At 36.5% G+C, this 16,786-nt stretch overlaps 1 protein-coding gene across 1 annotated transcript in view; it reads left to right on the forward strand.

The window, feature by feature from the left end:
* The window catches only part of ST8SIA6 (ST8 alpha-N-acetyl-neuraminide alpha-2,8-sialyltransferase 6), a 112,049-nt gene extending 96,557 nt beyond the window's left edge, over window positions 1–15,492 (forward strand). Inside the window, exons 5-8 of the mRNA XM_079108225.1 lie at window positions 6,983–7,127; window positions 10,730–10,842; window positions 13,417–13,509; window positions 14,812–15,492. Of these exons, the coding sequence (XP_078964351.1) occupies window positions 6,983–7,127; window positions 10,730–10,842; window positions 13,417–13,509; window positions 14,812–15,277 (817 nt within the window). The 3' untranslated portion in view covers window positions 15,278–15,492. The remainder of the gene's footprint in view (window positions 1–6,982; window positions 7,128–10,729; window positions 10,843–13,416; window positions 13,510–14,811) is intronic.
* Window positions 15,493–16,786: the final 1,294 nt, after the last annotated feature.

The following is a 16,786-nucleotide window of genomic DNA, read 5'->3' on the forward strand; positions in this document are numbered from 1 at the left end:
TGCACCGCATCTATTGATTCCCTTTCCTGTGGTTCAGTGATCCTTTGTAGAAAAAAGATTCCCCTGTTTAGCTGACCTTTCCCTCTAGACCATAGGTGGCAAACTGTTCAGCACCATTATGCTTTGCTCTGAAGCATCTCCCAATTTTTACTTATCTAAATTGTGCTGTTCCAGGTGCAAGATGAGGGAAGAGATGGTGCCTCTTCATTTCTTGGCTTATAACTGGGTCCAGCACAGTGCCTGGAGCACAAGATGCTCTTGATGAGTATTTGTGAAATGAATGAATTCTGCTGGGGGTATTGAACTTTAGGGGAAGCCAAGGAGAGCAACTCATCACCTGATCATTCTTCTCACCCTTTTTTATTTCCAATTTTGAGACAGGGGCTTGCTACGTTGCCGAGGTTGGCAGTTGCCTCAGCTTCCCCAGTCACTGTGTTTGCTAGTCTTTAATTAGGCAGTTCTCTCTCAGTAACCTGCCAGCCACTTCCCTGCCAGCCTTTCTCACTCTGGTCTCCAGCTGCTGTTTGCTCTCCATCATCCAAGCACGGGTTGATTCATTCAATGGACAAATATTTACTGAGGGCCTGCTGGGCACCATGCTACCGCCACTTCTACAAAAGCTTCCCCTAATCCCCAGGTTAGTTGAAGTGCCCTTCCTACATGTTCCTATTATAACCTCTTTTATTTCATTGTATTGAGATGATATCAATACCCATTATATGTTTTATCTGTTTATCCTAGTGTGAAAAAGCTCCTGGAAGGCAGGACCCACCCTTATTTTAGTCATATTTGCACTGAATGATTTGCACGTTGTAATTCCCATGACCTTGGATCATGAACCTCGCCTACTGGCTGCCCAGTCAATGTGTGTTGAATTGCTGTATGCATTGAGCCTTGTCTGATTTCAGGTTGCTGTAACAAAATGCCATAGACTGGGTGGCTTAAGCAACATTTATTCCCCTAGTTCTAGAGGCTGGAGGTCCAAGATCAGGGTGCCTGCATGATTGCGATAAGTTCAGATGAGGTTCCTTCTCTTGGTGACTGATAGCCAACTTCTCGCTGTAATTTTGTATTCATCAGGGCTTCACTCTCATTACCTCATCCACCTCTAATGACTTCCTAAAGACCTCCCTCCTAATACCATCACACTGAAGGTTAGTGTTTCAATCCTTGAAATTTGGGGAACACAAGCATTCTTCATTCTGTATCTTGAAATTATACATTAACTCTTAATTCTTCCTTCACATTATGTATAGTCCTAAGATTTGAAGACAGCTATTGAATCTCCTGAAACTGTTCAGACCAATACTGTCTGGACTTCATTGGTTCTTTGTCTGTCATGGATTTCCATCTGCTCCATCCAGATAGGCCCCAGGTTGTCAACGAGCCTTTGAAAGAAAAGCTTCTAACAACAGACCTGAGCACACAGAGTATAAGGTTTGAAAATCAGAGTGGAATGTGTCTCTCCTTCTTCTCCAGTCACTCTTCCTTTAATTATACAATTCCAGACCATATTTGATTTTTGGGAATCCAGTGCACACTGCTGAGTTATAGGTAAACAACTAAAAATTGCAAATCTAGGATTCTTCAAATGGCCCCTAAGCGGGCATGACTTGGTCTCAACTCCCAATGCTAAATTATTTCTTTTCTCCCAACTTGCCTCATACCTCAGTCCCTGGCGTGGCACACACAAGTCCATCTGCAGATGTGGAGATAAGCAGAATCTGCTTGGTCACTGGGGCATGATGACTGGGAGGGGACTGAGCAGGGGGTCTACTGCATGATTGATATGCATAATAGTAGAAAGACCCTCTGAGCTCACATAGCTTCTTTATTAAGAAGTGCTTCCAATTATGAACTTGAGGTTCTAAAAAAATCCATTGGGAAAGAGTAGGGATTTCAGCAGTCCTGAGTTTTAATCCTGCTTACTACCTTGCAATTCATCCTTTTAACATTCCCTACTAGAACATAAACACTAGAAAAAGAGAAAATGATTATTTTGCTCACCAATGTGTAAAGAGCCCCTCACGGTGCTCAATATTTAATAGATTCTAAATAAATATGAAAGAAGGAATATGAATATGTGATTTGTGACTTTAACTTTATGAGCTTAAGTCATCCTCATCTGTTGAAAGGGAATTTTGATCGTATCTATTTTATTGAATTATTGGAGGGCTTAAATGTAATAACCTATATAGAATATTTGGCACATAGTGAGATTGCACTAAGCATTTGTTATTGGCATTAATGGTCAATTCGAAAATTGTATAATGTAGGGTGGCAGCAGAAAAAAGGCAAAAAGAAAGGGACATAAAATACATTTCTGTTTTTAAAAGAAATGAAAATGAGGGGCTGGGGTTGTGGTTCAGTGGTAGAAGGCCTGCCTGGCATGTGTGAGGCCCTGGGTTCAATCCTTAGCACTGCAAATAAATAAATAAATAAATGAATAAATAAATAAATGTCGATTGACAACTAAAAACGTATTTAAAAAAAAAGAACTGAAAACAACATTAAGAGGAGAGGCGGTTGGTATATCACTTTGTCTAGATATGCTGTGGTTTTGTGAAGGGTTACTTTATTAGAATTAGTTAGAATGGCAAGCATGTCCTTTGCATTTCTGCAGGTGCTTATATGTTAAAGTTCCTTTTCCAGGACTCTCATTAGAACTATAGAGAATGAATCCTGGAATGGTAGCTCTTTGTTAATAGTTTGAAGGTGCCTGCAGCCTTTATCTCACCCCGAGTGGCCCACATCTCATTAGGGAATCTCAGAGAGTTTAATAAACAGAAGAGAAGCCTGGGAACCACAGGCTCAGACCTGGAGGTCATTAGTATTCAGGGTGTCCAATAGTGTCCTGACCACTGTAAGCCTTAAGGAGTCATTAACATTTCATGGAAGTCCAGGAAGCCTTCCATTTAGAACTGAAAGAGAATTTTGACCTGAGACTCTAAATGAATGAAATAATAATAATACAATCAAACAAAATATAAAAACAAAGGAAACAGCACCTGTCGTGGAAAAAGAAAAAGGAATTTCCATAACCTTAACAAATATCCTTTTCTTAAAAGTATACTTATTAGACCATCTGTGATGCAAAATGTGTTTGAACATGTTCAGATTCCATATGTGTAGATCAAGGTTATAAATATGAAGCTGAATTCTACCCAGATCACTAACCTACTCCTTGAAAGTTAGGCATTTTGGGAAGTACACAAACTCTTCTGAATTCTGAAATTCTGTGCGGTACAGGGAATCCTGATTCTTTCCTGTGGGGGGAGAACAGTGGATTTTCTCTTGAACCTGGGTTACGGAAAAGAAGTTGCTACACATGGGACCCAGCAAGTGTTTAGGGCATAGTGACCAGATCATCTAATATACCTGGCCCCATAGAGGCCATAGAGGACCCTATACATCCTGCATGGAAAACAGGAGCTCATGTTTAATTATATCTGGATAGTGTTTTGAAGTATTTACCATATATATATATATATATATATATATATATATATATATATGTATATATATAAATGATATGGTAGCCTTTGGGTTGTGACTGGGCAGATTGTACAGCAGGGGTGATGCTTGGATCACTTTGCTTATGAATGACTATTACATCACAGTACTATTTTGGAAAGTATCCCAAAGGAAGAGGAGTAAATGACAACATTACTCACAATTTCAATATACTCTAGTGTAAACTCCAAGAACTGATTATCATAACACACACATTTGAGTTGTTTATAAACTGAATATCTTGGTCAAAACACTTACTGTCTCTTACCCCCAGTTTTCTCATCTGTAAAAGGAAAATAGTATCATTATCTACTCTCTGCCCATAGTGGGAATCAAAGGGGTAATGAATGTGCAAATGTACTGGAAAGAGTACAGTGCTTTTGGGGTGAATGACTTGTCCCTGTCAAGCTGGCTGGACACCAACTCTTGTGGAGTGTGGAACCTTAGAGAGAGTTTGGGCATCAGAAAATTGTGGGTTTTCCAGTTAACATCAATGGTATTCTCCATTAACATCAAGGGTATTCTACCTTTTCTTCACAAGAAGGAAAGAGCCATACTCATTATTGGGAACGTATCTAGTTCACTTTGGAGTGACCAAAGATCAGGGCTGACAGAATAACAGAGCTTTTTTAGAAAAATCTGTTTATTTTGGTTGTTATAAACAGCTCAGTTTTATGTTGCCACTGGCAATTACTCTGTACCAGAGTAATAGCTGGGAGTGACAAAGAGTATACATTTATCATTCTGTAGCAGAACACACAGACTTAAAAGAGTCTAATTAGTCTGTGACTAAAGGCAGGTTTCAGAAATGGTATTTCAGATTATTATGCTGATATTTTTTCCCAGACAATTATTATGCATAATTAGGTGTTTAATGTTGAGTTTTGTCAGTGATTTCTGAAAAGTGTAAGGAGGTTGGCTAACCTCTCTCTGGTACATCCATACAATGGAATATGATTGTAGCAATAAAAAGGAGCTACATATTGATGCACATGCAACATGAATGAATCGCAAAATCAGTTAGGCTAAGTGAAGTCCTACACAAAGGCACACTTACTATATGATTCTGTTTATATCCTATGTCAGGCTAAAAAAACTGATCTGTGGTTAAAAAACAAAACCCACAAAAATGGTTGCCTCTGTGGCTGAGAAAGGAGTGGAGGTAGGAAGTGTTTGGAGGTGGAGTGTACAGAGGACAGCGAGTTTCTTTTGAACTACAAACTACAACAAAAATTGATTGGTAGGTAGATACATAATAAGGCAGGTAAAGTAAAATAAACCAATCATAATATCTAGCTGGTGCCCATTTTCAGTTTTTTCCAATTTTCCTGTAGGTTTGAGAATGTTATAAAAATGTATTTTTTAAAATATAATTTCAGAAAAATTATTAATATAGAAAAGCACAATGGGAACTCTGGTTCGTGTTTTTGGCGATGCAATATTCTTGTAGGCACTAAATATCCTTAGAGACATTAAGTTACTTGTCAAAGGTAAATGAGAATTTATTACATTGCCTTTTCCCAAAATGCTGGATAAAAGAGGCACTTAAAATCATAAACACACAAGAATTCCTGAGTTTATAATGTGTCACATGAATTGCTATCAAATTAAATTTATAATTAAAAACTACTTAGTACCATGTTGTTGACTATGCATCGTTTCATTTTCATTGTCTCCTTTGTTAATCTCCATGAATTATTCTTTAGAAATGGTAGGTTTTAAACACAAAAAGGAATAAGCAGGTGAAAGAATTCAATTAAGAAGAATAAACTACAACGAATCCCACTATTATGTATAATTGTAATGAACCAATACAAAATATGGGTGAAAAGAAGCATGGACATTTTGTGAAATAAGTTTACTGATAATGTGAAGCACTGTTGAAAAACTTGACCTTGGGTTGCAAATAATGCCACCTTGACTTTCATACCCTGAGAATTATCAGAATTCAGAAAGAGTGAATTCAGAATGAACGTGTCAAATTAGAGCATTGTATTTTTTCAAAAGGACAAAATTCAGTAGGAACACATACAATAGTATGCCCTGCAGGACCAAGAACCAGTAATGAAAGTGTGCAATGGGGAAGGACCAATTATAATCAATGTCACTGAAGTCAGCTCTTGAAGAAGACCTACTGTCTTTTCTCCCCTGGTGGGATCCAGCTTGCATACATATTTTTAAGTAATATGGAGAAATAAGTCAAGGTTTAAAGAGGAACAAGGTGACTAAGATGATGGAAAACTATTCTTATTAGGAAAATCTGAGAGAAGAGGAAATTCTGTCAACTCTTCCAAGACTGAAAGGTCAATCAAATGTTTGATTACCGTCTTCAATTCCATGGTGTTCCTATGAGAAGACTATGAAAAACTAACAGAGAAAAGGAATTTGAGATAAGAAGGGGTTTAGTTTTGCAAGTGGAAAAATCCCCAGACTTTGAGGTTGATTAAACCCTGGAATAATTATCAAGAGATGCTTTGGAATCTATGTCCCTGAAGAATTACAAAATTAGACAAAATATAAATCCTGAGCAATTTGACAGTCACCTGCTACAGGCTGAGGGCTAACTCAGATGATCCTTGAAAGCACCTTGCTGGATCTGCATTCTAAAAATAATGTTTGATTTTACAGTAATGATTTTGAAATTTAGCTTGATGCTAATTAACATTTTCTGGGCTTTCTCTTAGGAATAATAACTTTAGATTCACTTCACTTAAAAATCACCATATTTAATAGCTTTTCTTTACCTTGGCTGTGTCTCCTAATAATTGAATATTGTTTCAGTGATGGTAATACTGTTCTTAACTTAGTTTCTGTGTTTTTATAATTATTGTAAAATTATTATATAGTCATCCCCCTTTATCCTCAGGGGACACATCACAAAATCCCCAGTGGGTGACTCAAAACTCTCTATATACTGTGTTTTTCTTATGCATACACACCTAAGATAAAGGTTAATTTTAAATTAGGAACATTAAGAGATTAATAACAATAACTAATAATAAAAAGAACTATTATAACAATATCCTATAATGAAAGTTATTTGAATATGGTTCCTCTACTTTGAAAGAGTAAAGGCAAATATTAACATTCTTGGATTGCAGTTGACATGGGGCAACTGAAACTGTGGATAAAGGGTAATGCTCTCATATATTCTCTCATTTTTCTTTTTAATGTTATAATAATGTCATTACAAGGCAGTTTTTATATTTACAACTATTATTCTCATGAGTATTTTAGGTTGGTGAGAAGGTCCCTACCTGGGTCTGTTTCATCATGCTCCGCCATTTTTACCCTGTCTTCACCACCCTACCCTCCAGAGCTAGTTGGAATTCAATGATGTGAATTGAATGGCTTGACCACCTTTGGAAAGTCAGTGTGGCTAATTTCTCTTTTACCTTCTCCCTTGTGATCTCTATTTTTGGTTTCCTAGTCTTGTTCCTCAGCTCACTTTCATTCTTACCCATTGCAGAGCAAAACTTGCTTCCTGTTGTGATGCTATTCAAAACTTCGTGGTTTCTCAAAATAACACTCCTGTTGGAACCAACATGAGCTACGAGGTGGAAAGTAAAAAAATGATCCCGATCAGGGAGAATATTTTTCAGATGCTTCCTGTGGTGAGTAAAGATTTGTTGTGGATAAATTTTCTCTCACTTCAAATTGTAACTTACAGTAATGAATGAATGGATGGATGATGAAAATACTACCATTTTCTGTTATGTTGTATAAAATAAGTATAGTGGGACAATTTTAAGTGGCTTTTTTTTGTATGGTGCTGGGGATTGAACCAGGGGCTTTACACGTTCTAGGCAAGTGTCCCACCACTGAGCTGCATCCCCACCCACAAGAAAGGCAATTTTGAATGTGGTGTGGCTGTAAAGGGTAGAACATTTGTCATTTCTCTCTGAAATGATGTCAGTCCTTGAATCTTCTGTCGCTCAATGAGAGGAGGCATTTGGACTTTCTTCATTCTAGTTACTGAGGTTTGTGCAGATAACTTTTTTTTTTTTTTACTAAAATAAGGTGCTTCCAGTTTTCAGTTTTGATGACTAACTCAACTCCGTCACAAAGAAACTGTAGGTTTATGTGATTTATCTTTAGGAAGTAAATATGTAAGAATTTGTGGAGAATAAACATGCATTCATAATGCAGGGTTTATTGTCTGCTCTGTGTATTTCAAATTCCTAGAACATTCCCCACTACATATATTTATTAAGTAAACAAATCAGTAACGATATGATTTACTACTGCTGGACACAAGGTGGAAAAACTTATCACTAAATACAAATCCAAATTTGGGGAAATTTTTGTCATGAAGAAGATCCGGTTGCATATAAACATGTACTCTCAGGCATCTTCTCTCAATCCATTTAAAAGCATAAGGCCAAGTCTATATGGTCCAAAATGGAAACACAATTTGCCAACTGTAGGATGTTAGAGTCTTATAATTAAATTCCTTTCTGTTGGACTTCTGACTTCTTTCAACTAATTTGAAAAAGCTGCTCATGTAAATTGCTTTGATTTTTTTTTTTTTGGTATGACAATTCAGAGGAAGAATAATTTGTTGAGAATGAATGAAAGACTCACAGAAAATGATAGAGGAAAAAAGTGCCACAAGTTTTGTGGAAAAGAAGGGGGACAAAAACTAAGGAAGAAAATAGTTGGCAGTAGAGAAAATTTTTATGAAGACAAAGTATGATCTTTTGAAATGAACAAAATGGTTGTGGTTTATAGTATGTAATTGTTCCTCAGTAAAGTTTATTTAAGAAGAAAACTCGTAAAGCATTCTTATGATGCATTGAAATGACCAATAATTGAAGAATTAATAACAAAAGAATATTTCTGTCCCTTATGGGAAGGCCTTGGCATTCTCTTACCCGTGCAGTTTCTGCTGGTGTTTATCTTGCTTTCAGCTGACCAGCAAGAAGAAGAAGATGTTGGCATCTTGAAAGAAACAGCATACGGTTGATAATTCTGTATGTGATGAACAATTGCATCCATTCTCCCAGTTTGGACTGAGGGGGAAATGAAATTCTAGAACTAATTCAGTGATGATTTCAAAGTTCATCACTCCCTTGTTATTTCAACTTTCATCTTCCTTTGACAGGGCTCATGGTGCAGTTGACCACTTTCCCACCTTGCTGCCCACCTGCCCACCCTATTCTACTCTGCCCTTCCGCACCCACAGCCCGCTAGAATGGCTGGTCACACTGCAGATCACAATGAATGCTTTTGATTAAATGGTGTGAAGTCACTTTCTCCAAAAACTTTGCCAAGTTACTTGAAAAGGAAAACAACAAAGTTGATTTTCAACCAGAGTGAGCAATGAGCAGGCTGTTGAGCCATGAAAATTTGCATTTTCTTAGGAGGTTTATTTTAGGGTTTGTAATTTATTTTATCTCCTACTAAAAGTGAGATCCCAAAGCATATGGATGTTTCCCCCCCAGTTGACCAAGAAACCCTAGAACACAGTCATTATTTTGAGTGCTTAATTTGAGATATGTTCCCTCAGTAATCTTTTCTATTGTACCATAAAGAGCATATTTGCATTTTTGTGTTCTACCCTATCTATAAAATTCAGAATTTATGGTAGTACCATTGAGTGAACACTGTCTGAAGACATCTTGAGCTAGAAGTTCAGTGACATGAAGTAGCCTGAGGTATCAGGGAACCATTCATTTAAGAGGCAGGAACTATGGTAGGCATTGCAAATATGAAGAGGTAAGAAACTGCACTAGAAGTTTCTTTGGAGCAGACTGCCTGTATTCACATAGAGTGCTGTGCCTCTCTGTAACTGTTGCTTAAATTCGTACCTCCGTTTTCCCATCTGTGAAGTGCTCGAGAGATGGTTGTGTGGATTAAATGGGCTCATAAGTTATGCACTTGGAACTCGGAACAATGCCTTCCATGCAGTAAGCTCAATATGACTGTTAAATTTTACAGACAAATGTACAAAGAGAGAAGTACTGGATCAAAATTCCCTTGGCTGTTTGGGCAACTCCCAGATGCAGCATCAGGAGCAGGTGGCAGCCAGTGGCTCAGGGCTCTGCTGGCACTCTGGGCTGCCCAGAACCACATCAGCCCTGGGCTGTGGACAGTGGTGTTGGTGAAATGGCTTTGGGGAGGGGTTTGCCTTTGATTGTATAGACTTTGCCATTTTCAGTGGTTTCAATACCAACACCATGGCCAATTTCAAGATACCAATAGTTTAACTGGCAACTCATGGAGTTCTTGAATATTGCTCAGTTGGCTCCTGCAATCTGAACGAGGCAGCTCCAGCACACTGCTGGGACTGCCCTGGGGAAACATAAGTATGTATTCACTGTGTACATCGTGCAAGGCTAGATATGGAGGCAAAGATGAAGGGAAATGAAAGGCTAGGGAACACCCTCTCTGCCCTTGAGGACTTACATTCTATATTAGAGACAAAGTAGGAGGACCAGGACATCATCACTGAGGGGTATGAGGCTGGCACCCTTGCTGCAGGCTCCAAGTACACATTATTACTTTAAGGGACTGACCAGAAAAGGAAAAATACACTGTTGAATTGAAAAGTTATATTTCATACTGTGGAGGACCTCGGGAAAATGGGGAACCTTGTGAGATAAGTGAGGTGAGTTCTGGGAGGAAATGAAAAATACTCAGGCCTCTGAAATTGATTTGAAGTATGTCAGCCCAGAGTTGGTAGGTCCCCCCTGAAGCCCCTGGAAGGTCATTTGCAGAACCAGCAAGCATAAATCTAAACCATTACTGAGCCTGAAGCTCTATTTAAGATGCACAGGAAGCTATTGCTAAATTACCTATTAATTTTATGCCTTAGAATAAAAGATTTAATGCTACTTTCTAACTTCTTTATTTTTTTCCTTTTTTGAGTGAAAATATCTGTTTGTTGGAAAGATATGAAATTTTGCCACTCCATTCTATTACTTATGTGATGTAAGATATATTTTGTATACAAATATACTTTGCTTTGTACTTTTTTATTGTATATTTTGTTGTGTATCATGTGGTGTATTTTCCTCTTAAGAGACATCAAACAGGTTTACGTAACAATGTTTTATTAGAAGCCATAATAAGTTGATCAGTGTGCTATGCTTTTTTTACCCTTGTTCTTCTGCTTATCACATATGAAAAGTTAAGTTCTTGGAATTAAGCTGATGGTGTTTGTAGTTCTTAAACAAATGGTATTTCATGCCAGTTTTCTACTCTTTCCTTCTAGTCCCAGCCTTTCGTGGATTACCCTTATAACCAGTGTGCAGTGGTTGGAAATGGGGGAATTCTAAATAACTCTCTCTGTGGAGCTGAAATAGATAAATTCGACTTTGTTTTTAGGTAAGACTTCTCAATAGTTTCTTGGAAACCAAAGATCCGTTGGGTAAAGCGGGTAATGTAAATATACCCTGTATCAATTTTGACTTTTATATATGCTAAAGTCCACAGGTTACCCAAGTAGGCTTTCCTAAACTGTTATGTGGCTCATGAGGTGCTCAGAAGGTTCATACCAGGAAGATGAAAACATGTGATCTTCATCTACTTTTAGGAGATTAGGAGAAATTATGGGGAAAGAGGGTTTGGGATTACAGGACTTATTAGGGCCTTCACTAATAAGTCCCTGGGAGGGACCCAGGGAGCAACATTTCCCACTCTCACCTGACCTTGAAGACCTTTTTTTCTTACAGAGCATGTCAAAGATATTTTGTTCTCCAGTAATACTAAGCAAAATACTGATCTTGACATTTTAAGTCATGCAACATCATTGTTTAGTTTTTTGTCTTGAAATTAAAAACTATTTTTTTGCAGGTGCCCTCAATTCTGATTTTAAATCATTTTTATCTTAATACTAGCTAGTTTACAAAAATAGAAACAAAAATGGTTTCTATGTGTGCCTCATACTAATAAGCCATACTACAAAGCATTTCCACTCAGAATATGACAGAAGGGTGATTCATCCATCTGAGGATGGATTTCAATTGAAATTCACCTTTTTAAAGAGTTGGTAAGAACCTGTTTCTTTCAGTTTTAGGAGTATTGATTTTCTATATCAGAGGTCTTTTGATCCCTCATGATTTAACATTACCCCTTTTACAAATTGAAAACAAGATCACAATTTTCAATAAATCTCATTTTAAATTTTGTGCTGAAAGTAATGACAGACCAACAATTATTGAAGGTGTTCTTCATGGTCAGTGTTAAGATGGCCAGTAATTGAATGGTTTAGCCATTTCAAATTCCCAGTATGGAGAAAGCCATAACTTCTTGCAATAGACTTTTTTTATAGACTTAAAATTCCCCAAACATCTGTGTTGAATATTATGCCTAAACATTAATTTTACTTTATAGCAAGTATGGGAGATACAAGTTTTGGTTTAAAACCTAAACCAACAAAACAGTCTCAACAGCTATTTCATTCATAACCCGAAAATGAATGCCTTTGTTTCTAGATTCTACTTTTGCTGATGCCAGGTGTTTTTCTGAATATAGAGTTCCTTTTGAAGTTGGCCAAACTGAATGGCAAAATGAGGGTTAGATGTGGTTGATGTCATTAGAATTTATTTAATTTTTTAAGATAGTACTTATTTTGCCTATGCATGTTGATAGTTTATAAAACAATTTGGAAGCTGCTTTTCTTTTCTCCATTTAAAAAATTGAGCTACAACTTAAGTGTGTAAGGAACAAAAACAGTCAATAACTATACTAGTCCTATACTATGACCATGCTACTACTGTGACTGTGTGTATATGTGGTATATAATATGTGTATTTCCCTAGAAGTTTCTTGTGGTACTATCTTGGAAATCACTTTTGATTCTTCAAAGGAATGGGACTGTGGTTTATTACAGGAGGCCCACTAAGAAGGTCATTCCTGTGACCTCCTATCTATAATTGGTATTTACTTCCCCAAGGCGCCATATTTATTTTCTGTTGTACCTTTTTTATCACAGAGGAAAATGCTTGTTTCATTTTTTCCCCGTGTTTTATGTGGCATGGAACAGAACATTTCAGCCTCAGTCACATTATTTTATGTCATCCTTAAACAGCCTTCCTTAGGAAGCACTTGGTGCTCCCTTTTTGTGCTTAGCTTTAAAGAGATGAGCCACTTGAAATTTCAAATATATTTAGGGAGTCATAACCATCTTTTGAAATATACTCAAAATTAGAATTCTTCATTTGCTTTTCAATGTAAAAACAAATTAGTACTCAAAGGAAGATGAGAAAATCAGTATGATATCATCACTATAAGAACATTGCTTTTATTTATTAATGCCATAATTTAGGCAAAATTATCCATATGGGAATTGGGAGATTTTGATGTTTTTATGTAGTCTTTGTTTCTGACAGATGCTATAACCTTGATTGCAGCACCTCAATTTTTTTTTTAAATCTGTAAATTAGTTATCACACCACTGTGAGAATATAATCAATATAAGTGATGATTTTAATAAAAGGATTAAAGTCTCTTTGAAAGGTAGGTAAGGTGTAATTGTCATTTCTGGTTTCGATGCTCATAAAATTTACTGAAAATATTGAAACCACTTATCAAATTTGTCTATTTTATATAATATTGAAATGTCAGCTGTGAGTTCAGTATTTATTAAATAGTTTTAAATGGAAATTAAATGGATTCTGAGGTTCTCTTTTAACAGCAATGGTTTTCTCCGACATAAGAACATGTAACATAGGTTTGGATATATATATGTATATACTTGTTTCTTACAAATTATATATATATATATATATATATATACACACACATATATATATATATATATATTTTTTTTTTTTTCTTTTTGGTGCTGGGGATTGAACCCAGGGCCTTGTGCTTGCAAGGCAAGCCCTCTACCAACTGAGCTGTCTCTCCAGCCCCTACAAATTATATTTTGAAAATAATTTTTCTTACACATTTCAGGTGTAACCTTCCTCCAACTAACGGAAATGTTAGTAAAGATGTTGGCAGTAAAACAAATCTTGTGACTGTAAATCCCAGTATCATAATGCTAAAGTAAGTATTTCCAAGTTACATAACTGTTCAAGAATACTTTTTCATTGTTTAACATGTTTCTCAGTCTAAGTGCTAATCTCTTTGCTAAGGATGACTTGCAATACAGCCGGAATGGCTTTGGGGGAAAATATAAAAGAATAAATTAGCAAATTTTGACATCCTACAGAGGTTGTGGTTCATCAGAGGTATGACTCAGTTGTGCTCCTAAATGTCATAAGCTAGATGTTTCTGATCAAACGAGAACTTATTTATCTCTTCATCCTTTTCAACACTAGTGAAGTTAATTTCTTCCCTTTTCTTTCAGAGTTTTGGCATTACTCTTTTATCTTCATAGCAGTTTCTTGATAAAACTTGTTGTATTTAGAAATTTCAGGGTAAGCCCTAGGACAGCCCGGCAAAATATAGTTTTCATATTGAATAGTTTATTTTGACAAAATAATCCTGTGTTTCATATCTGCAGTCTAGCTGCTACAAAATGTTGATTGGATCATAAAAATCCCAAACATAGGTTTTACTCCATTGTTTTCATCAAAAGTGACTGATGATCGTTATTAATAGACTATTCCCCTCCAAACAGTTTCAGAATCTCTTGAGAGAAAACTATATTGTACCTGCCCTCCAAAAGCTTACTTACTTTATAAATACTCAAAAATTGTGCTCACTGGAACACTTACTATTCTTTTTTTTTTTTTTTTTTGGTGCTAGGGATCAAACCCAGGGCCTTGTGCTTGCGAGGCAAGCACTCTACCAACTGAGCTATATCCCCAGCCCCATATTCTTTAAATTATATATAATAGTGACAGCACAAGGCATGCAGAAAATTTTTAACCTAATATAAATGTCTACCTATATTTGCACATATGTACTTCAGGTTTTCTAAAGGAAATTTCTATTTTATAATTAAATATGTACAATAAATGCACAAATCACAAATGTACAGCTCAATAAATTTTTCAAATGCTTGAAGAAACACTTGGTTATACATTTGGAAGATGTTAAAGCATCCAAAAGCAATGTTAGAAAAATATTACTGAGGAGGAATATTAAATAATACAAGAAATATCTGTCCAATAAGGGGATGGCTCAGTAAGAAAGTAGAACTTGAAAACCTAGATATTCTAAGGGAGATATAACCCTTAATATTTTCATGATGCTTGCATGATTTTTCTGAATTCATAGTTCATCTCTTTTATACTTGGAGTATAAATGGTTCCATTTTTTGACTAGAGGCCTCAGTTAACAAAACTGTTACTCTGATTATTTTTACTTTGACAACTGTGATTTTTTAAAAAAATTTGGCAGATACCAGAACTTAAAGGAGAAAAAAGCACAATTTCTGCAGGATGTTGCAACCTACGGAGACACATTCCTTCTTCTGCCAGCATTTTCCTACAGAGCCAACACTGGCCCCTCCTTTAAAGTGTACCACACACTCAAGGAGTCTAAAGCAAGACAAAAGGTTCTCTTTTTCCATCCCAAGTACCTGAAACAGCTTGCCCGTTTCTGGAGAACTAAAGGTGTGGATGCATACCGCTTGTCCACCGGCTTGATGATTGCAAGTGTTGCTGTGGAAATGTGTGAAAACGTGAAGCTGTATGGGTTTTGGCCCTTCTCTAAGACTGTGGGAAACATACCTGTCAGCCATCATTACTATGACAACAAGTTGCCTAAGCGTGGTTTCCATAAGATGCCCAAAGAATATAACCAGTTCCTCCACCTTCACATGAAAGGAATCATCAAACTACAATTTGGCAAATGTGAAACATAGCTCAAACAAAGTTTCTTAAAATGAGAATAATTCTTGTGTAATTCAGTAGGTGAGTAACTGTTTCCAAATGCTAAAGGAGGCTGATATCCAGCGTCCTAGGAGGATCTCCAAAAACTTGGATTGACCAAAGCTCCCCAGATAACTTTGCAACCTCCACAAGTCATTCAAACATTCCAATCTTAAATGTCCCTCCCTATAAAGTGGGGGTCATGATATGTGGCTCAGACACATGAATTGGGCGAATTGGTGTGAGGGAGGGATTCTATGACTATTTTCTTGTTTATATTTACAACACATTTCCACCCTCACCAGACTTATAATGAAAGGTATGCTTTCTTGGAGGCCCTTTCTGAAAAGAACAGTTGAATTGCCAGTATCCATTGGGTTTCTGACCCCCACAGGCTTCTCTTATTTAATAACATCCTTCCCCTTTTTCTTTCTGTCTTCAAGTGTGCATACAAGAAAATTATGTAATTAAGCAAGAAATTATTCATTAATCAGAAATGAAATTCTTTTCTTTGAATGGCCATCCATGTTCCTGCTTATGATTAAATTCACCTGGGATATCACCAGCACTGATGTGTTGGTTGGATTTGGGCCATTTCTTTTTCTCCTTTATCTACGTGTTTAATCACTGTTTATGATTTTATATTAATATCTGGCTTCACTCTTATGCCTTTTTCTCTTCCACTGACATGATCTATTTCAAGGATATGAATAGTTACAATACCCAGTCTTTCTCACTTGTCTGTGGGGTCACTCATTTGATTTAATTTTAAGAAAGTATTAAATAGCTATTTTATGCCAGACCCTATACCAGTCTCCGTGGAAGGGGTATAAAGATGTCTTCCCCTAGCAGGAGGAAACAGATGTGTGTATCAACTGATCAGATACAATAGATGTTATAATGTCAACAGTTATAAGTGCTAGAAGGATCTTAGTCAGTAACAATTAAATCTATTTAAATAGAATCTATATCAGAGATGAGTTGATTTCAGAATTTAATCTAAAAATGACTAAGCTTTTACCAAATGAAGAAGATTCTAGGTAAAGGGAATATGATAAGATGAGACTATTTGAATGTAGATTATAGTTTTTGACCCCCTCCCCCAAAAATGCCAAATGAGGAAGAGGCACAGTGCATGAGGGTTGTGGCTTGGGCCCACATCTCTAAAATGGAAATAAATCAGACCTGACCAGTTTCATAGGAAGGCATAACAATGACAACTCCCAAAACTTTAATGCTCACATGGAAAGATGTATGCCTACATGAGAAATGAAGCTAATGGTTTTAGGCATCTATAAAAAATAAAGCTTAAGTGGATATTGCCTATTTGCATTTTTATACCACTCTTCCCATTTTGAGGATGCCTGCTAAGCTAAGTCATCCCTACATCCACTAAATGTTATTTGGCTAACTAAGGAATCACAAGCATACACTCCTACAAGAAGACTGGAAATAGACCAGGTCAGAATGCCAAAATAATTATAAATATAATCTATGAATTA

This window comes from Sciurus vulgaris, assembly GCF_902686455.1.
Source record: "Sciurus vulgaris genome assembly, chromosome: 12".
Taxonomy (NCBI): Eukaryota; Metazoa; Chordata; class Mammalia; order Rodentia; family Sciuridae; genus Sciurus; species Sciurus vulgaris.